Source organism: Falco punctatus (assembly GCF_963210335.1).
Source record: "Falco punctatus genome assembly, chromosome: 5".
Classification (NCBI taxonomy): domain Eukaryota; kingdom Metazoa; phylum Chordata; class Aves; order Falconiformes; family Falconidae; genus Falco; species Falco punctatus.
This window is the reverse complement of record NC_137584.1, coordinates 90,442,381-90,463,936: the sequence shown is the minus strand read 5'-3', so window position 1 is coordinate 90,463,936 and position 21,556 is coordinate 90,442,381. Positions and strand designations below refer to the sequence as shown.

Sequence of the window (21,556 nt, the reverse complement as noted above, 5' to 3'; positions counted from 1 at the left end):
GTAGTGTACACGGCTAGATGAGGCTGCTATACAGAGGCAGGCGGTTGTGCAGCCACTCCTCCATTACGCAAATACACTTAGTAGGCAGCGCTCAACAAAAGGGTGGGGGCAAGAAGGTTACAGCTCCCCAAGGCTTCCCAATAAATCCACCTCTGCTCAACATTTTACATAATGATATAACGCATTATATTATTATAAGCAGTGACATCATAATAAAATACCGAAGTGCTGCTCAAGCGGCAAGGAACACCTAAGATACATTTCTATACTTGTAATTCAGTTCCTGTATTTTTTAATTATAGATAAGATTTAAAGTGAAAATAATTATTCATTCCATAAATACTGTTGTAATGGATCCCTGGCATATAATTAAGAGGCCTTTAATTTTAATTTTGTATACTGAACGCCTGTTTTTGGAGGTATTCCATATTCTGCATTCAGGGCCTATATCTGCAAAGCTCTAAGCTCCTACTTTAGTGGAAGCTGAAGATGCATAGTTTGCAAATTTGAGAACTTAGCTTTTATAACAACAGATACAAATAATATGGCTGCATCAAATATGTCGCAAGGCATTTTCCATTGGTCTAACTGCGATCCGTTTCAATCATGCTGTCAGTGTTCCTTGGCCCACCTCAGGTTGCAGCATCTATTTCTAACCCACCCTTGCAACACAGCCAGTACCAACGCAGCACCTTCTTTCCACAGTGCCCGTCGACAGCTAAAGGAGGGCACCTACCATCTCAGTGTTCAGCATTTTCCAGAAACTGATCTCTTTGATGGTAGAAAAATGTTTAGCCTATAATCTCACCGATAATGTGAAAATGGATTTCTCCAGCTATTTGCAACTGGATATACAACCTTTCAGCCTACAGTAAAGATTAAAATCATTGGCACATGATTATTACTAGGTGAGGATAGCCTTTCTGAAAAGGTAACTGTATTTCTCAATTCTAGTAAATACAGGCACTCACATCTTTAAAAGTACAACAATAACTGGCACCTTTTTGGCAGACTCAGCAGGCAGGTCAAAGATTGTCTCAGCATGTAGAATGAATTAATATTTCTCTCCCAAGAGTGGGTCCTTCTAGAAAAGGCTTAAGGCAGATTGGTGGGGCATTCAAAGGAAAGCTGGAAAGGGGGGTGAAAACTTTTGTTTATATGAACATTTTTCAGATTTAGATCTAGAAACATTTAAGTGTTTTAATGTTTTAATCTGGTATGAAAGACTCCACCCTTCCCTGTCCATCCCTTACGTGTCTGTCTCCTCTGCAGCCCACCATACACATTAGGATGCTTCCCCCATTTTGCCCTGTACTCCCACTCTGAGCTTTTGTGGGACTCCGTCCATCCCCATCCCTGCCTTTAGGCCTTCATCCCCAGTTCCTTGTCTTCTACTCATGCTGCTAACCACACTTTCCTCGCTCTTCCTACCCTGCTTCTGGGTTTTCCCCTGTGTGTTTTAGCTCCTTAGCCTCTAGACTGGACTTCTGTGCATCTGCTGCTTGCTTTCTCTGAAGCCCAAAGGAATTGTGGAAGGCCCTACTCTATTCCAAGAAATACTTTTGGAATATCAGCTATACTTAAAGTGTATGTAATTTAGAAAGCACTGTGTTTCCTTCACTTCTTGCTGCAATAGGGTACAAAGTGCTTTTGTCTCCTTATGCTCACAAGAGAGTAACAAATGTCCCCCAGTGCTGCATCAAGTTGGCATTGCCAGTTTACAGTGCTTCTGCATTCAAGTCTTCTTGTTTGGTCATGCAGACACATCTGCGGTAACAAAAATTCACTCTGAAGAGATTCATTAACTATTTGTAACTAGCCTGCAAGTATTTAGTGCTAAACGAGTAAGGGTAAAAAAGCAAATAAATCAAATAACCAGGGTTGAGACAGAGAGCATATAGCTCCCCTAAAATGCAGTCTTCCTGACACCCAGATACAGTTTCTGTCTCTGGCAAACGGGTAGTGGGAGGGCTACTCTGTTTTCAGTGTCCTCACAGGCACAGTATGGTGACCCGAAAAGGCAAGAGCATAATTATCTTCTCACTTTTCCTCCTGTTCTGAACCTACAACTGTAAATGCAGGCTGGCAGAAGTGGCTTGCCTCACTGGCTCTTCACTGATGGATGTAATAGCAGTGGCTGCAACTTTCGCTTGCCCAAAAGAATTAGTGGGCACCGTGCCTCCCTACGATTCTCCTAGACATTGCACCGCGCCTAGATGGCATTCTCTCACCCAGAACCATGGCCTACCATTCCTCCAACAAATCTGTAGCACCCTCTGCTTAGCCTACGTTCAAATCATTCTAGTCACTTAAGAAAACATCTAAAAAGAAATAAACACCAATTAAGGCACAGCCACTTTAGCACACTAAAGATCAGCTCTGAACATTATTTCCTTGCTATCAGATAAATCTCCCATTTTTGAACATTTCATTTTGTACTTAGATTATGTCTTCTCAGATAAGCTTTAAGCATTACCATCTGTTCTGCAGCAATCACATGATCCTATCACTTTGATTCAGTTGAATACAAATCCCTTTGACAATAGGGAAACAGCAAAATAACACACATTTGTTCCAAAAGCTACCACAACCGTAGATTGTTCAAGGGCTGCTTTACAGTGGACGTAAAAGACATGGGAAGACTCTTACACACCTCCTGTCTGTGCCCCACACTGTCCAGGCAGCATTTTGACACTGAAGCTCCTTGTTTGCTGGGGGGATTGAGTCAGTGTTTCAGCTGTGTGCAGCAGCCCCAAGGGCTGAAAGCTTAGCCAGGGCCCCATGCCTCTGCATGCCTGCTAGCATTTGGAAGCAAATCCTGACTCAGAGGGAATACACCTTTCTCTTGCAGATGTAAAAGCACCATAGTTACACCTCTCAGCGATCTCTGAGGCATTCCTTCCGCATCTGTCCTCTGCAGGCAACTGGCCCACAGCCACTACAGTTGGCCATTGCAGCAACAGATCTTCCCTGCTGGTTTCTAGGAGAAAGGCAAAAGCAGAGTTTGCACCCACTGTTGTGGCCACATCTATTAAGAAAACTCCAGTGAAAGACTGCTGCATATTATGCAGATATTTGGAGCATCCTTCTACTTAGAATAATTTCCCCATTGGAATGGACCTGTTTACCTGAAAAAGGATCCTACTCAGACTCAAAACATAGGAGACATTAGAAAACATTTTTCTTTAAGGAATCTTTAAGGACTTTAAGGAATTCTGGAAGGAATCACACATCCCACCATCAAAGTAACTTGCACTTCCTAGCTTTGCATATGCAGGAAATGCATACAATCTGGATGAATCACCAAAAAAAGGTGCACTGTAAGTCTTCTCACTGTGCCCATCTACACTGCTCCTCAACATGGTGTTACAAACATTGTATCATTCAGAAGGTAATTTCTCCTTATTTTCACTCTGCATAATTCTCAGAGGGAATGTTTCAGCTGTATTTGTGGTTGAACTGCTGTATATTGATATTTGTAACTGACTGAAATTTAGGCTATTGATTTATTTTGAAGGAAAAATATAGCAATAAACCAATGCACTATAAATTCTAGCTGAATTTGGTATTATGACTCTTCTAATGTCATATAATTTACAGACAAATTCCATATTTCATTTTCTCTTCTTATTTTAATGGCACTGAGAATTACTGGGATATGAATTTCTGTATGAGAACTGTGAGGGTGAGAATAACAAAATGCTCAGGTTTCAGTGGTGCAAAGACAAAAATGTCTTGGACCATGCACTGTTCATTTGCAGTTTAGCATCTGTTTAAACTCGGGTGTTTTCTCCAAGTTTGTAAGCTGTTTCAACAGTTAATCTGCAAGCAGTTGGTGAATATAAATCTCTCAGAAACAAGCTATCTTTTTTCTATCAAGCTAAAAGGGAAAGGCTGATTCATTTTAAGAGTATTGATGACAGAAGAGCTCTGAATAGCATTTTATCTGCAATACTCGAAAGGAACGAAGTGCAAGTAAAACAAACAGTAACAATGAATGCATTTTTTTCAGGGGTGGTCCTCTTGGAAAATGTTAACCACATTAAAGTAGGTAGTTATTGAAATACGCAATTAATTTTAAGTTGATAGAAGTTGAAACTGTCATTCACCTGAGCAGGTGGTGGAAGAACCTTCTTGCATATCTGCTGATTGGGTCCCTGTACTGCAGCACAGTTGTATCCAAGAGGGGTCTTGTAGGAGCATAAAAGGTTCCAAGGCTTGCCTCAAGCTGTGCTGCGGAGTTCAAACACAGCAGCAATGAAACAAGTCAAACTGTTTCAATTACAACAGGTTGCTCATGTTTGCAGTCAGTCAAATTCCTCAAACACTGATGAAATGTGATGTTGTTATAGGACAGATAAAATTAAAATATGACAGGTTGTACAAACACAAATGTTCCTATAAACTTTCACTTTCAGGCAGAGTTGACAATGACTTTGAGCAACAGAACCTGTCAAAAGGATGAAGGAGTCTATAACACATCAAGTTCTCACCAGCAACATACAATTAAAAGTGACTCGTAAGAGTAGTACAGTTTGAACAAGTTTGTCCAGTAGAGATCAACTCTTGATTAGCTCAAATCATCTTTGTCCTCTTAGGCAGCAAGCAACAAGGAAGTTCAGTTTTTCAGGGATTATTGTGTTAGGTCAGTGGGTGACAGAACCCTTCATGTGATGCCCTTGAGGTCTAAGGAACCTCCTTCAGCCCACAGTTCTTTAAAAATTTTAAATAAAAGGGTCTAGAAACCCTAAGGGTGTGACACTCCTACAGCGTGTTGTAGTGTGAAACAGGATAACCTCCCCTGTAATCAATAAAATAAAGCCCTTTTGTTACAGAAGTTCTCTCCATTTTAAATACTTTCTGACTGCTATACTCCACAGCTGGAGCTCTTAGGTATTTTCCTGCATGTTTTAAATACAAAATTATAAATAATACAAGAAAATACACAGTATACGTTTGTGTCTCACATGCTTAGCCGAATGGAAATTCAATGATCAATACTATTTATGTTATGTGACTTCTGCTTACAAGTTAACACATAGTACGAGTTCTTACAGGCAGAACAGGGAGAATTTGCTATATATTTGCTATATAGGCTCTCCCTTCAGAGTGAATGTGCAAACTGCTACTGCTAATCAGAATTTTGTGTGGGCTTTAAAAGAAAAATATAACCTATTGTCTCATTAGGCAGACAAAATCTCATCGATTAGCTGTTATTAATGTTTGCTTGAACTAGCATTTCTGTATTTAGTGACAGTGGTTCTTTATTTTCAAGCATAGTTACATTTTATTTTATTAGGCCTGACAGCACTGAATGTGCTAATAGTACTGTGTTAGTAACACTGGCAAACTGTTCCTAAATTAGGTTTTGCATTATCTTAAATCTAGACAGTAAGATAAGTTTAACTTTAAAGATATTTTCTTTCAAAGCAGCAGTCAATTTAGATTAAAATTGAATACAGCAGTATCTCTGCAAAAACAAGCCATACTCCCTTGCCGTTGCTGTTTTCTTGACAGCATGTTTTGTACTTCTGAAATATTTCAACGTACATGGAATATGAGTAACTACATGCACAGTTATAGATTCATTAGAGAGCCCAGCTTGATGTTGAAGGTAGAATAAAGATCTCAAAGATAACTGCCCCACTGCTATAAATAAAAGGCCCCACTGGGTTTTGCTAATAAAAAAGAAAACAAATTACCATGCCAAATTTGTTAGGTTCACATAGAATAACTCCTGGACAGAATAAAATTCCATCTGCTGTAAATAGTGTTAGGGAGCTGCATGGGGGGAAACACACAGACATCTATTTATAATGTGCATATTTTTACAAGAGTTTCAAACCCAGCTTTTTTCATGGGTCCTTTTAAAAGCATGTTTTATTTAGAATTGATACACTATGTTTCTAATGCAGAGAGAATTTTTTTTTAATCAGATCCCCCAAAATGGGACAGCTGATGGCTTGGCAGCGATGTAGGCACCTTGGAGTTTTTCTATCATCAAACACGCATGAATCCTAAGTATTCTTTCTTGCCACAAAAGATGCCTGGTCCCCAGCTGTCTGCCTGCTAGGCTGGAGGATAACACCTTCACTAAATCAAGGCACTTCAAATCCTGAAGTTTATTGAGTCTCAAGATAGACAGCAAATCAAGAGGAAGGCATCACACCAGGCTTCAGCAGAGACAAGGCTGAACCTAAAATTCATCATTTATTGTGAGGGACCCCAGCTACTACTGCAGGGGGCCAGATTACAGTGAGGACAAATGCCATAATCCTAAAGGAGGCAGCAGAGGATAGTGTATTCCCAGCCTTTGGTTCTTGTAATGAAAGAATGACCCTTCAAAAGCACCTTAAAAACCATACTAAAATCTCCTGTCCCTGCTGCAGGAAAAAGTCCCCCCTTAAGTTGGTACTGTTTGAGCATGAATATGTAACAAATGCTTCGATCCACTAGTCTGTAACATAAGTTACAGCATACGTATGTCACATTAAGTCATGCCTATACCATATATATACTAAAATATGCATTATCTTAGTATCGCTATTGATACAAACAAACTAAAATGCAATCAACACATTGATCCAGATTTTATTGAAGTAACTTGTCTACATATGACATTTGATTATGAAGTACCATAATCTGGCTGGCTGACTGGATTCTCAATTTTGTCTTCTCTATGCAGCCACTAAATACATTGTCATAATCCACATATGAATTACAAAGACACCACAAAAACACATTACAAATATAATCAGTCTCTTACCTTCTCTGTCTGGTGTAAGCTTTTGTTTAAGAAGGTGATTGACAATGGCACTCAAGCATATATAGCACTGATGACCCATCGTGTTCCAGTTCATGGTGTTCAGGACATTAATTGCCTCATGTATCTGGTCGTAACGAATGTACTGGTGGATGATTTCCACAAGGCCCAGCTGTCCTCTTGTGATCACACCTTTTACAGGAAATATTAAAATCAAAGGTAGCGCTATGAGTATGCTAAACAGTAGCTGACTACTTTTCAGCACAGTTAAAAATAACTGCCGTTGGTTAAAATTAGAAAGTTTGAGTTAATGGGTTTCAGTATTAAATTTTTTATGTGAGATAGCTCCTTATTATCTTTGCATATTTAGATTGAGGGTGCTTTGGACAGCAGAGAAAAACCGTCAGTGAATTTCACAATTGCAAGGTGGGCGACTGTGGCCAATACCCACTGGTGACAACATCACGCAATGAAGTTTGTTTTAAACACAGTAGAAAAAGCTTATTCCCTGTTTATCATTAATGGATTGTAGGTAATCAATTCATGTTCATAGCCCTTCTTCCTGTAGGGAAATACTGCTGGGCAACAAGAAAACCTGGCATTTGTCTCACGCAAACATACCTACGTATACAACTTTACAGCAGCTCAAACTTCAAAGCAAGTTACTCGATTACTCTCCACATTGCAATTGCTCTAGAACTTACTTCTAACTCGGCAAAATTTTTTACATGAAGCATTTCTTCTGTGAGGGGGTATCAGGACAGATATCAACACCTAGGGACCTTTGAATTACCACTGCACATGAAACCAAGAACAAACTTGCCATAAGGGAAAAAAACACGCAACACATCACTCACTCCGTGAGAGCATCAATTATCTACAGCACTCTCTCTCTGAAAAGGAAAAATGAAAAGACTGTCAAAGCTTCTTGACTTGCAGATCTGAACTTCTGAACAGAAAAGGCGACTGAAAAGCTGCAGAAAGTAACATTACTAATTGCCTCTGACTACCCAAATGACCGTGCTACCTAGGCCACGCAAGGGATTTTGGCAGCTCCTGCTTGCTTTGGGTCACTGTACTAGAGTAATTTATGACTACTGCTCCAGATATTGGAAAGAGATCAGAAAAAATTTCCCGAATAAATTTCCCCTCTCTTTAAATAAAAACATAATATTATTTTTTATGTTCTCCATTTATATTCTGATGTTGTTCGTCAAAGCTACTTTTAAGGAAAAAATTCTGATGAGAAAGGGAACAAGCTAAACCTCGGTATTGTTACAGGATGGCTGGGAAAAAAAAGTCCAAAAACAGAGAAAAGCAGACCTGATATACAGAAAACATACCTCACAAAATTCTCATAAATGTAGTTGTGAATATTGTTTGTGATGTAAAATAAGGGAAAAAAAGTAGAGGAAAACTGACTATAGCTCGAGGACAAGTAACCTGCTGAGAACTTGCATATACAGATCTGACGCTTTGGGGGAAAAAAGCTTTTTTTTTTTTTTTTTTTTTTGGAACAAAGAAATAATACTTCGGTTTTTTAGTGTCATTGAAGAAAAGACATGGTTGTCTACTGTATTTCACTTTATATTTGCATGTATTAATGCCTATGGACATGATACTGTGTAATAGCCATGTTTAACCCGTGTATGTGTGATAGTATCTAATTGTTATGGTAGACTTTATTCCTCCTAAATGTTTAGTGTTTTTAAAGTATTACATAAGTTGAGCAATCTTCACATTAATCAGCAAATGAAGATGAAAATACTTATTTGCATGCTAATTAAAAACAATATTATATTTAAAATGTCTTTTGGGGCCAGCAGTGCTGAACCACTGGCACCAGTACCAAGCTTGGCATTACTCAAGATCTGGGTTGACATCAACGACAAGAAGCCGCAACGCTTTTGAAAATGAATTTGGCATTAGACACCAAAAATATTTGCCATTAATGTTTGAGGGTAAATTTAATATGAATCTTTTCCTGAAATAAATCTGGCCAGACAGCACAACGGAGGATTCACAGAACTCACCCAAAATCATCGTATGTCAGCTGGAAGTTAAAAACATATTTGTCTATTCTCATTGACATGGTTTCTTAACAGATTTTTATGGGAAACAGTTCCAAGCCATGAGTTAATTATGGATTTTCTTTCAGTCCTGAATGCCTGTCTGGGTTTTGCTGTCATGGACTCCTAAATATTCCGTATAATTTATATTTGCATTATTTCTTAAATAGCTAAAAACTGCTGAGGTTGGGAAGCGGGGCTGACTAAGCAACACCGCACCACCTTGGTAGTGTGGCAGAATGAGAAGATGGGTAAAGCTGCAATCCAGGATGCAACAGAGCACAGCGTATTTTTGCACAGTGGACTGCAAGGAAGGAAGGAGGGAGGGATAGAGAGAGCTTTGCCTTCCTCCTATAACAGATTTTATAGTAATTATACAGAATGAATTTTAAAATGTGATAACTTTCAGCTGTAGAGGTCAACATCTTCCCATTTGGATGCTTGACTTCTCCTGGGTGGTGCGCTTCCAGGCAACCTGCTCGGGAAAAAGAGGTGACAGCCAACTCGCTGCCTAATTGATTTAGGAACGGTGCCCAGGGAGACGGTCCAATTAAGTTTACAAGCTGGCAATTAGCAGGAAAGGCCTCTAAATCCCTGCACTGAGAGCCTGCCTGCCTTCGTAAGAACATAAATGTGCTAAAGATAGCAAGGGGAAAGCTGTACTTTCTGGAAAGCTGTTGTGAGAAAACCCCACAAGGGAGGACTGAAGAAAAGCAAGGTAGATGTGGGTAGAGTGCCTTCTGCTTGACAGGTAAGAGGTAATTTAGATGTGTTTTTTTTCTAACGGCCAACATGCACAAAAACATCAAATAGCTGTTATAATTAGTGTTCTGGGGTACTCTGCAACTATTAAACCTGTCATTGAACATAATATAGCTGAATTATCTCAAAATAAACAGTAACTTGTAAACAGGTTTTTAAATATTTTTTTTTAGATAACAATAATAATCTGCCTCAGCTCTTTTAAAACTACACAAACTATAAGTCAATCCAACATTTTTGTTGCTAACATCCTATTATATTACTTTACCTTTCTGCAGTGGTGTACGTAGTTTTTTAAATTCAGTCTTTCAAATGTTTAGGTCTGCAGCACTTTCAGACAGGATTTCCCCCCACAAAAGCTCATGCATGTCTTAATAAGTAAAGAAATAAAGTAGATTTTCAATCCTTACTGTCACCTATTTTTTTTTTTTTAAAAAAGGCTTCCTTCTTCCTAATCTCAACAGTTTTATACAAAAGAATCATAAAAAAGTCCTGTAAAGATCTACAAGGGCAATCGTGTTTCCCTGGACAGACAATGGGCAAAATGCTGAAATTTTCCAGGATGAGTATATTCGACATGGCTGTCTGCCCTGCTGAAACACTGGCTTGGTAGTCAGAAGATTTAAGCATGATTGTTTTTTTAGCTCTCAGTGGGTTTGCACCACTGTAACTTGCCTGACTTGAATGGAATGAATACAGTTCTCACTGATGAGCAACTGCAGGGGTTTTATTCTTAATTCAGCCACTGACTCGTTGTGAAACTCTTGGAAAGCCTTTTAGCCTTCCTTTACTGCTTCTTGTTACTCTGTTTGTAAAATGAAGATAGTTATGGTTTTACTCTCTTAAAGTCTCCATACACCTAAAATGAGAAGTGCTGTATCAAGTCCAAAATCAGTATTATTACTGCTTCTTTTACTCACAACTCCTGGCAAATTAATTGAGAGACCAGACTTCTCTGAAGGTTATGAAAACCTTCCTTCTTGTGTGAAAAGTCTTCAAGGAAAGAAATGATGCAGCTTCATGTACTGAAGTCAGGAAGAACAGAGTATGGGGACACATATACACTGTAATGGGAAGGACAGTTCCATCATACATACACGCAAAAAGATTAGGAAAGAAAATAGCGTTACTATTCTATTATTACAAATAGCCTGTTAGCGGTATTATTACATTAATACAATTCCTAAATTAATTATTTATTATTCCTAATAATAAATATTCCTAAATTATTATTAAATTAACACAATTCCTAAAATTATATACTGCAGATTAAAATAATTTTCCATATGAGAAATTGTTACGCTTTATTACAGTAGCAGGGAACACAATGGGACCCCGATCCAACAACAGATTGGGGTCCTATTCTGTCAGACCCCATATGAAAAAATACTAAGGAACTGCAAAACATAATGAACTCCTTGGTTCACACCTTCAGGTATCACTGGAATTACATGCTTTTAAGGCTATGGTCCCCTGTACCTAAAATGAGAGTGTTTCAAACTACAAAATACTTGTGAGGTACAGATGTTTCCTTCGGAGCTCAAGGTTCAACGGATGTGCTCAGTGACTTACCAAGTTTGAAGTGCAGTCCTCCCAAGGGTCCTTTGTCAAACCTCACTAACAAAAGGTCATGAATATCTGTGCTGCCAGTGCCGGCAGATGCAGCTGGAGGAGCAGTCCACTGGATCTGGACGAGGCTGCTGGGCACGTCAAAGTGTTTACTGAATTGCAGAGTGGCCTCAGGTGAATAGTCCTGTGCCAAGAGCTGAATTTTAACTGGGGACAGTGCCGTGTCAAAAACCTGCAGCTCCCCTTGAGAGCTGCCAACCATGAATATGGCTCCGGAAGGGTGGTAGGTTATTACAGTGGGCAGCAGCTCTGCCTGGGCTAACAGAGTCGCTTGGTTGTAGGCTTCGTACAGAATTATTGACGAATCTTCACAACCCAGGACTAGTTTGTCTTCTGTAACATCTCTGCAACAGCTGATGGCCTTGGATCGCAGTGGTATTCTGGTGACTGCCACGCACTGAATTTTGTTCCCAACACACTTGTAGACACAGCTGTCAGCCATGGGCTCTTTGTCTGCGGAGATGGAGTGCTCTACCGTGTACACCTGGCAAGGCTGACGAATGCTGAAGCAAGCATCGAGCGGGTCCCATTCTGTACGGATGTAACTCAGGACCTGAAAAAACCCCACGACATTTTGGCAGTCATTTGTAACGGTTTATTCTTACTTTGACAATATTAAAAAAAATAGACTGCTGCAAATACGTTTTCTCATGGGTCAGTAAGCCAAAACAACTACATGTTTTAGAAATAGAATTATAAAAATCTACTGGTTTAACTTTTAACATGTTAATGCCTTTGATGAAAAAATGCTGCAATATAGTTTGAGCCATATTTGTTTGTCCAGAGTATGCAACAAATTAGCAGAACAGAAGATAAAAGAGAGGATGTTCCTAGGAGTGTTGGTAAGAGGAGAAATGAACAGCTGACTGATATAAAAGAATAAGTGATTATTCACAAGCGGGCTGGGGGAGAAACCCCAAAATTTCTGGAAAAATGTATATAGGTTACTCCGAGCATCACATGTAGAGGATTTTTGATCGTTTGCTCTAGGCCATAGTAACAGAAATATTACACTGTGGTGGTAGAAACAATGGCATGTTTAAACAACGTATACTATACACTGCCAAATGAGTAGGTGGTGGATGTTCTTTGGTGCCATAGAGCTTCAGATGCAGTATAAATGAATTTGTGATAGCAGAAAAGGGGGACCATTTAGGGGTACCTGAAGGTTGAATGAACTAGAAGAACACCACAAAGGCAGAATATGATACAGAGGCAGCAGCTGGCAAAGAGCAAGAATTTGTAGTGTGGGAACACGGGAGGAACCATAAAGTGATGGAGGCAACAGTGGAGACCAGCAAAAATTACTGTCCTATAATATATGGGTTTGAGCGAGAGGTGTTATGCAGGACTCGAGCAGGGAAACTGTGGGAGAAATACCAGCTGTAAATAAGTTACAAATTAGCTTCTGAAAAGCTGTTTCCCTGAAAGAGAGAGAAAACCAGTGTCTCTAGAAGAATGAGAGTAGTGGAAGTCAGTCAGAAACTTGCTGGTGTTTGTTCATGCAAAAATGAAGAGTGAAAGGGAGACGTCCGACCGAGCCAGCCCGGCCCTCAGGTGTACCCATAGCATTCTTCACACTACGAACTGAAGCCGCTGACCTGCCACTAATTTTGGAAGCCCCTTCTTTTGAGCCCAGGTGGTATGCAAGGACCATTTACACAGAAAGGGGTAACAAATGTGATTAAAGGACATAGAAAGGGTGAGGGAGGAAATCTGGAAATGTCACGTTGAAAACAGAAATGCACACATAACGTTAAAGCAATTTAAATTTGATTTCTACAGATCACAAGACCAACTGAACACATAATTCAGCCTTTCATCCTGGAAAGGAGGAGAATAAGAAATTAAGATTATTTTTTTGGCATACCAGCCCTTACTTCAGAAGCAACCAATGAATTTAAAGCCAAGTTATTAGGGATGTCAATCAGACTGATTAGGATGTTTTTTTCTGAGAGTTTACTTATTATGTCAGCAAAAAGGTTTCTCATTCAAAAGAAAGACTAAAGGTATATTGCAATTCTGTGGCTGCAAATCAGCTGCTGGTTAATACAGTAGTCTTAGTTAGGGACATGCAAAGAACCACTTAATTCAAAAGCATCTAACACAGAAGCCAGTGCATCCAACATGTGAAAACTAGGTAAACCGATTTCAACAGAGTAGTGACCAATGAAAACATACACCAAAGAGGAATTAAAAGATTAAATTACTTATATAGTCTGAAAAACATTTCCTCACCTTGACCGTTCCCTCACCAATGACTCAGCCTCTGCAACTAGTCATTTATAGCCACAAAATGTTCAGTGGCTACTGTGCAGATGTTAGAACTGCTGAAATGTGTAGCTTATTAGGGTGTTAAATTGCATAGCAAGGAAACCTGTAAGAGAGGTTATTGTGGACAAAGGATTACTGTGACCATACAGCGCTCTAACCCCAAATAAAGACAAGGTGAAGTGTTACTGTTTGTTCCCTAAGAGTATGTATAGAGACCCAGGTAGCTGCCTTTCAAATATGTGAAATAGAAATCTTGCCCAAGCAAGTCTTCAAAGCTTCCATAACTCCAGTGAAATGAGCCTTGAGGCCCTGTGGGACTCAGATTTCTGTCTTCCTGTGGCAGGTTTCAATGCACTGCATTATTCATCTACATATTTTGATCCAAAATCAGTGTTCCTCTCTGTTCATCTTCTCACAAGCTACAAGAAACTCATGAAGATCCACACAATAATCAAGATTGAGAGATGAAAGACCAAAAGCACTATTAAATTCTAAAGAGAGACTGGCCTTGAAGGTTAAGACAATAGAGAAGAAAACATGTGAAACATGGATTTTACAACTCCATGGGAATGACTGCTGGAAAACAGCAATGGAAATAGTCACAGAAAAATAAATGTTGTCAACTGATTGTTTGAGAGTCAGCAAGCAAACTGAATCCAATTAGTAATTTTGTTCTGCCTTGTTAGAGCAAAAGTGGGGCACAAAATTGCTCACTATGATTTTAATAGAAAGTAAGACTATATTTTGGAAGGCGAATTTAATGAGCCTTGAGATGAGAAGCTTCCCAGCTTCACACAATTTTGAGAGCAAATCCCTGAAAGGAAGTCTAGGGTAGGGCTGGTTGCTGTATAAACACAATTCTAAACTAGGAAAAAGCTCCTGCAAGGAGAGAAAGACAATTTGCTGCATTTCAAAACCTAACATTTGATGTAATGTTTAAACAAATTAGGTTTAAAGAAAACTTTTCTCGACACTACTGTTCATATTCTGGCTGAAAACAAGAGAAACATTTCTCCTTAGATTGGAACAGATAAGCTGCTTCTCATGCATCAGTGGCCTTCTGTGCCTCTTGGAGGAAGAGTACCAAGCCGAGAGACCTCTTTGTTCTGGTTTCCAGTTTTGCTGAATGTAACTGGTATTTGGCACTCTGAAGGGAAAAAAAAAAAAGAAGAATATTCTCTTTCATCTGAGAGGAAAGATTTTAGTTTCTCTGTCAGAAATGACTTTTATTAATTCTTCATGCTGCTAACTGAAAAACTAAAGCAGAGAGACATGCAAGCACAGAAACATGTTAATAAGGCCAAGATAATGCTTTTGAAAGATACGAAGTCTAACAATCAAAACACCTTTTTTTTTTTTTTCCAAGAAGATGGTATTCCATTACCTGCCAGTTGTTTTTCTATCTGGTAAGTAGCCACATGCTAGTAAATGCAGTGCACATAGTGCCTTAGCAGGCCATTCAAAGGAATCTGCCGGGATTCCTTCTTGGTGAGCAGTGGTCCTGTGGAACCCTCAAGGGGCACGTTAAAACAGCAAGGTATCTTTAAGTTAACAGAGCATTTGCTCGGGGAATGGGAAGGCAAAAGCTGGAGGAGTTCCCTCAGAAGTGGGTAGGACAACTGTAGGATTTGCGGAGGAGGGGACAGGGCAGCAGATCTAAAAAGGCAGAGCCGCAGTGCCACACGGCGGGGGGTAGAATTGATTCAGCGCCAAGTGCTTTCCATAAATCTGGGACTAAGCACGTAGCCCTGGGTTTCAAGGGAAGATTTCTGGAAGTACATTGCATGAAGTACAACCAATTGCTTTCTGTAAAATAAATAAAGAAAGAAGTTGAAAAGTCACTTTTAGCTTTGTGACATGCACGCTACCAAAAAAATCGTAATTGTATTTAAATACCGTCCATGTAATTTATGCGTACGTCCCTTATTAACGTGGCAGGCATGCACCAGTACTGCACACGGACATTGTTTGCCCCTGTGCTCTGCATCAGCTAACCAGCAGTACGAGGCATACTATACATGTCAAGTTTTCAAATCCTAGTCAGAAATCATAACAATCCAAGTAAAGGAATCTGTTAATCTTTGTAAATAAGAGGCCTGAATTAAGCTAGTTAAAATACTTTCTTTCATTTTATGTTTGAAAGAAATAACATCACTAGCTTGCGTGAGCAGTATCACCCTTCTGAGTGCAAATCTTTGAACACTTAAAATTAAAGTATTTTGCATAGAGTGCTGGGGAAGGTTAAAGTCCACATATCAAAACAAGTAAGAGTTTTAACCAGTAGTTCTTAAGCAGAAAATTGGCTTACCAGGCAGATAAAAAAAGAAAACAAAAGAAACAGAGAAATAAGCTTGCTGTGACTGAATTGTGTGCTTTTCACATGAGAAAAATGTTTGATTTATTTTATGGATGTTAAAAAAAAATTGCTTATTTAATTTCACACAGTGAGGCTCCAAATAACAACAAACACTTTAATTAGAAATGTAGAGTGGGAAGTGTAGTGCACAATATAGTAAAATAGTTTTAAATACAGCATGGGAGATGGAGGAAAAAAATCCACCCTATCTTAAAACACTTCTAAAATAAAAATGCAAGGCTCCTACTCTAGGTTACTCATTTTTCTGCACTGTATTTACAGTCCCACATGCAATCTTATTATTTAGATCTTCAGCCAACATTTATTCTTATTTTATTTAAAAATTTATCATCATCATCTTTATGCTGTATTATTCATTGAACTTTTAACCGAATGTGACATCAAGGATTTTACATTCTTTGCTGTATGTGTGTGAGAAGTATTTCAGCTATTCAGTCACACGCAGTAGATGTTTTTCTGAGTGCTACAGTAATTGTAGGATAGCTCACTCATAAAAGATCTGCTGTGTTTATTTCACAACTTTGAAGCACATTGTGGAAGCAATAACTATTAAATATTATCTCTTGGGAGAAAGAAAAATAATATTCTCTCTTGGGCAAATTATGTTTTTCACGAGATTGAAGTATAATTTCAGTGATTTGCACTAGCATTAAAACACAGTAAAAATAAACGTGGCAAAGACAAATGCAAAGTACTACAGTAACTGAGCCCTAGCATCATCACCTCCTGTTAATTTATGTTTGCAGAATAAAGTTCATGTTGATTTTAACATAACTTTCTCTCAAAGCATTTAATCAAAGGATGATTTCACATTGAATCCTATCTATTCATAGCAAATTGTTTGAAATGATTTCTGGAAGATTCCTCTTCTCGTTTTGAAATCAAAATGCCAGCATTATCTCTGCAGGGAGACAATTTAAATAGCATCCTTCATCGTTGATACTTTTAATAAAGAAGAAACAAACAAACCCTAAATAATTAAATAAATAGATTGGAGAATGGATGAGTTTACTGGAGGAAACAAATTCATGCAAGAAAGCAGACAAAGGTTCAACAGACAAACAGCAACATGCGTGCATGTATACAAATGTACACTGCACACCAAAGCAAAGTCATATGATAAAGAGAAAAGCACTTTTTTTTCTTCAGGGGACGATTCCTCACCAAATCTTACAGCAATCAACACAGTAAACACTGATCTCGGGCTAAAAAATGAAGGGAGCAAAACAAGTCAAGATTTTAAAGCAAAAAAGTTGGTTTTAGAGGAATAATGTCTACCCTTAGCCTCAGTAGTAGCAAATGTTAAAACATAAAGCCACACAGCATAATTCAAGTAAAACTTACAGTGTATTTTAAAATGTATTTCCTCCATTAAGTTGGAAAGCTGCTTAGTACACAACACCCCGAACACTGCATGCACAATGTGAATCACCCCGGCGCAGAACATGCAGTTACAGGACATCAGCACGATGAGGACTCGAGCTGCCTTGTCTGTAGCTATTCCTGTCCTCGTCCTAGTAAGCAAACATCACTCAGAACATTCTTCCAGGGATGAAGTAGCACCACCTAAGTGTCACGCTGACCTTTGCTCTGCCACAAGACAACAGGTCAGCAGCTGGCAGACCTTTTTGTGGTTTTTGTAGGTCAGCACCAAGGTGCCGTAGAACAGCTGGGGGTAGCACCCATTCATTTCCTCAGGCTTGGTTTACCTTTTCATAAACCCAATAACCCAAACAGCTCTTAATGGGCCAGACATTCAGCAATTCCTGCTTTTCTCTTAATTCCAGATAATAATGCTGGTTTTATCCAAGCTATATTATTATTTTCATGTAAAATGTTCGTGGTATTGTTTCACTACACTTCTATTTGATAAATGCTTCGAACTGCATCAGTTCATGCTTCTCATTCTTCTTCTGTTGACAATATTCATTTACTGGGAGAAAATGAATATTATTGGACAATTATGATAAATAAGGGTTTGCTTCCATGCATAACAACAGCATGTCATGGTTTTATTCCAGGTCTATACCTGAAGAACACTACCAATGGTAGGGCAGTAGAGGCACAAAGAGGCAAATAAGCATGTTTACAGAAATACTGTAGTTTTGTGGTATCTGACCGAGACAGTAACTGTTTAGAAGCTGTCTAGAAATGCCAACTACATTTCTGCTCAAGTTTAAGCTACCAAATGACCCTCAGAAGTTACAGGTGTTAAGGTTCCCCTCCAACACTCTATAGGGGAAAAATGCACCTCAATTAATTGCAGATTGGGGGTTGATGCTACTTCCAGAGCTGCTGGGTTATGACATCCCCAATCCACGCACAGGAATTTAACCACTGCCCATAAGGAGCGCCAGAGAAATCTTGAAAAAAACCCCAACAAACAGTACCATAGGTACATAGGTACACATGATGGATACATTGGGGAAGCATATAGGCAGAGTATCTTGAGCCTCACACTGCAGCTCACTGAACATCCAAGAGATAAGTATGTGGAACAGAGTAGTTTTCAACCAGCAAGACAATTTGTCATCTATATATGACTAAGTTTTCCAATAGCCCTGGCATAGTGCTTGGCATTTTATTGACAAATACAGGAAAACAAATGTCATCTGAAGATCTTAGAATTAAAACAGACAAGTACAGGCAAAAAATCAGAAGAGAAAGCAACTGGACAGTTAAATTTGACAGCCTGCTTTTAAAAATAATTTTCTTATATTTATATTACAATATGGGCCAAATTAAAAGGATTATGAGTTTAGGCCTAAAGCGTCAGTGAATGCTTATTATTATTATTATTGTGTTAAGCACCAGTGACGTGCTTGGGACTATACTAGACAGCCTCAGCCCTGAGCAATTTAGAGTCTAAATCAGAAAAGGGTAAACCAAGGTGTATTGAAAGATGCAGAGCAATGCTGTAATTTGGAAATCTTCCTATAATATATTAAATGAAATGGAGAAAGCTTTAAACTGACAGGGTGGTTTCTGTGAATTTATTGGAAGAAATGAGTCTCTAAAAAAACAAATCGGAAAATAGAAATTGCTATGTTGGCATTAGGGAGCTTTCTGGAAGACGCGGGAAGGAAACAAAAGGCTGTCGCTGTCAGAACCTGGACATACGTAAGTCACGGTAAGAAATTAGATCTGAAGTGTTAGTAGGATGAAGTTTCATAATATCGAATTGGCACAGGGACTAGGCTGAAAAAGCTTACAAAGAACAGACACACGTTTTAGCTACCAGAGTAATTTTTATATGTGGTCGGGCATAGCTGCAGGGGGAATTGAGAACTGCAGGTGTATATCAGGCAGAGGAGAGAGATGAGTCAAAGATGACCGCTAGTGGAGAGAGGTCAATTGAAAAGAAGTAAAGAAGGCAGAACTGGAGGTAATTTAAACTTAAATTCTACAGTGACTAATGACTTAAATAAAGAAAAGCTCTCTCAACTACCTTTTTTCTTTTCCATTCAATATATAGAAAATCCCAAGGGGAAAAAAAACTTCACTGAAATTAGTATTAGTTATCAAAGTAATAATTCCAAGACATTAAAACATTTACATATTCCCTAATTAAAGAGAACAGGATGTTATTTGTAAGAGCAGCTTATTCTAAAGTGTTATATAGGGTTTTTCCCTACAGGGAAATAGCCTGTAATAGGTACTCCAGAGCAGCTACTCCACAGCTGATCCTCAAGTTTGTGCTCTTCTCCCACAGTCAGTACCTTTTTAGTCCATATGAGTAGTGGCTTAAGCTAAACTGAAAATAAAACTCCAAATACAGGAGCATCTATACAAGATGCTAGTCCAGAACAGCTGTTTAAATTCAGGTTCCAGTTCCTCTCAGAGTATGCCCAGATAGCTTCATTTTTAAGTTTTACCTAAGAAACTGGATTCAAATATTCCTAAACAGATGAAATCAAAATAGAAAGATTAAATGGAAACATCTGTCTAAAAAGGTAAGCTAAGCAGTGTCAGGAAGAGGGTCAGCTTGTAGCCTTGTAACTTGTAGCTTACATTCCCACCTGTAGATGGGGAATTCTGACTTTTTCTTTAAGAAAAAACTTGGTCTCTGATTTGATCAATACTCACAGCAACAATTTAAGTAGCATCTGGGTGCAGCTAAAGTCTTATAATGAAACACTTAAAATAGATGTAAAATGCTTATCAGTTAACACTGCAGACAACATAAAATAATGGCATTAGACAAGCATGCAGCAGCTACAGTTTGTAAGATTAGAGTTTTCTAGTGGTACTCTGACACTTATTCTCAGTGTTAGCAGCTCCAAAGCTATTCCACCGTAAAGACCCAACTCCTTTGCTACTTTTCTCAGATTGCCAGTTTTGATGTGAAAATAGTAAACATACTAAATAAGGTGCTTTTTCCATTAAATACCGAACTTTTGCTTTTAAGATTAGATTGGCTGATCTTATGATTTCACCATATCTGTTCTTTCTATTTACCTGAATATGCATTTAAGTTGAACAGTTATTTCTCTAGCAAATCCGAAAAATCAAGAGAGTTCAGCACTTTACCTCCAATTTGCCATGTGCACAGCCTAACAGCAATAGGTTGGCTCTGTCCCTCTCACAGGAAATAGGAGACCAAGGCCATGCTCCATCACTAGTTGCTGACCACCAGCAAATGACCATATCTTGCTTACAGTTTATTGCCAGGTGACGTTTCATCCTTCTACCTTCTGGTCCAAGTATATCAACATAAGAAATCTGATGGAAGAAAAATGCAGGAGATATTTGAGGTGTTAAAATAGCAAAGTAGAAGCAATAGGGAGCATTTACTTTGGATGTGTGAAAGAGAATATATATATATATACACACACACAGAGAACTGCGTACATATATCTTCATATAGGCTGTCTGTAAATGTAAAAAATATCTCCTCAGACAGAAAAAGACATGCTCACACCTTTATCTATGGGGAGGGGATTGGGAAGGAAAGGAATGTGAGTTAAGAAGGAATTTACTGCAATGACTCCAATCAATACCAAAATGTACAGTCATGGTTGCTTGACAGCATCGACCTACACATAGGATTTAAGCTTAGCCATATTAAATGACAAGTTCTGCAAAGCTGACCAGGGAGCTAAGGCTAGTGTTTAAAACATAATCAAATATTAAATATATTCTACAGTGTTTGAGAAAGTATGTATCTTTCTTGTTCCTCCCTAAATTAAGGAATCCAGATACAAACATCTGCTTTGCAAGAGAATATATACTTTTATGCATAATGTGGATGAGCTACAGCATCATGCGTAAAGTTTATGCAGCTCTTGAGAATTGTGCCTCTTTCTCAGAAAGGATTTGTGGAATTTATTATTCAAACTCTGTTATTTTGGAGCATGGTTATTTGAAAACATGAGCAGTGCACCATCTGTGTGACACATGCCAAGGAAATATAGATTGCACCGCATTTCTGCTTAAGGAATTAATGGAAGGTTGATAGCTAGGGGAAAAAAAAAACTATCTTGCCATTGCTGGTCAGCAATAATCGAACCACTTTCTGGGGATTAAGCGCATGGCTAAGCCTACTGGACCAGACACTAGCAAAGGGCAGGGGGTCTTCTTATCAGAGAAATGCTTCTGGAGCCAGTCTCACTACATGACAGATTGCTTTCATATTCCTGTCTGCAAGGCAACAAAGGATGGCAGTAATGCGATAATGCCAGA

General features: G+C 38.7%; 1 protein-coding gene across 9 annotated transcripts in view; it reads right to left on the bottom strand.

Annotated features, from left to right (window-relative positions):
• Positions 1–21,556, bottom strand: part of WDPCP (WD repeat containing planar cell polarity effector) — a 157,565-nt gene that overhangs the window by 63,145 nt on the left and 72,864 nt on the right. For all 9 annotated transcript variants that reach the window (XM_080389571.1, XM_080389570.1, XM_080389569.1 and 6 more), the window contains 4 exons: positions 20,405–20,596; positions 11,167–11,776; positions 6,767–6,955; positions 4,110–4,233 (listed from right to left, as the gene is read on the bottom strand). In XM_080389571.1, coding sequence (XP_080245697.1) covers positions 4,110–4,233; positions 6,767–6,955; positions 11,167–11,776; positions 20,405–20,596 — 1,115 coding nt within the window. The remainder of the gene's footprint in view (positions 1–4,109; positions 4,234–6,766; positions 6,956–11,166; positions 11,777–20,404; positions 20,597–21,556) is intronic.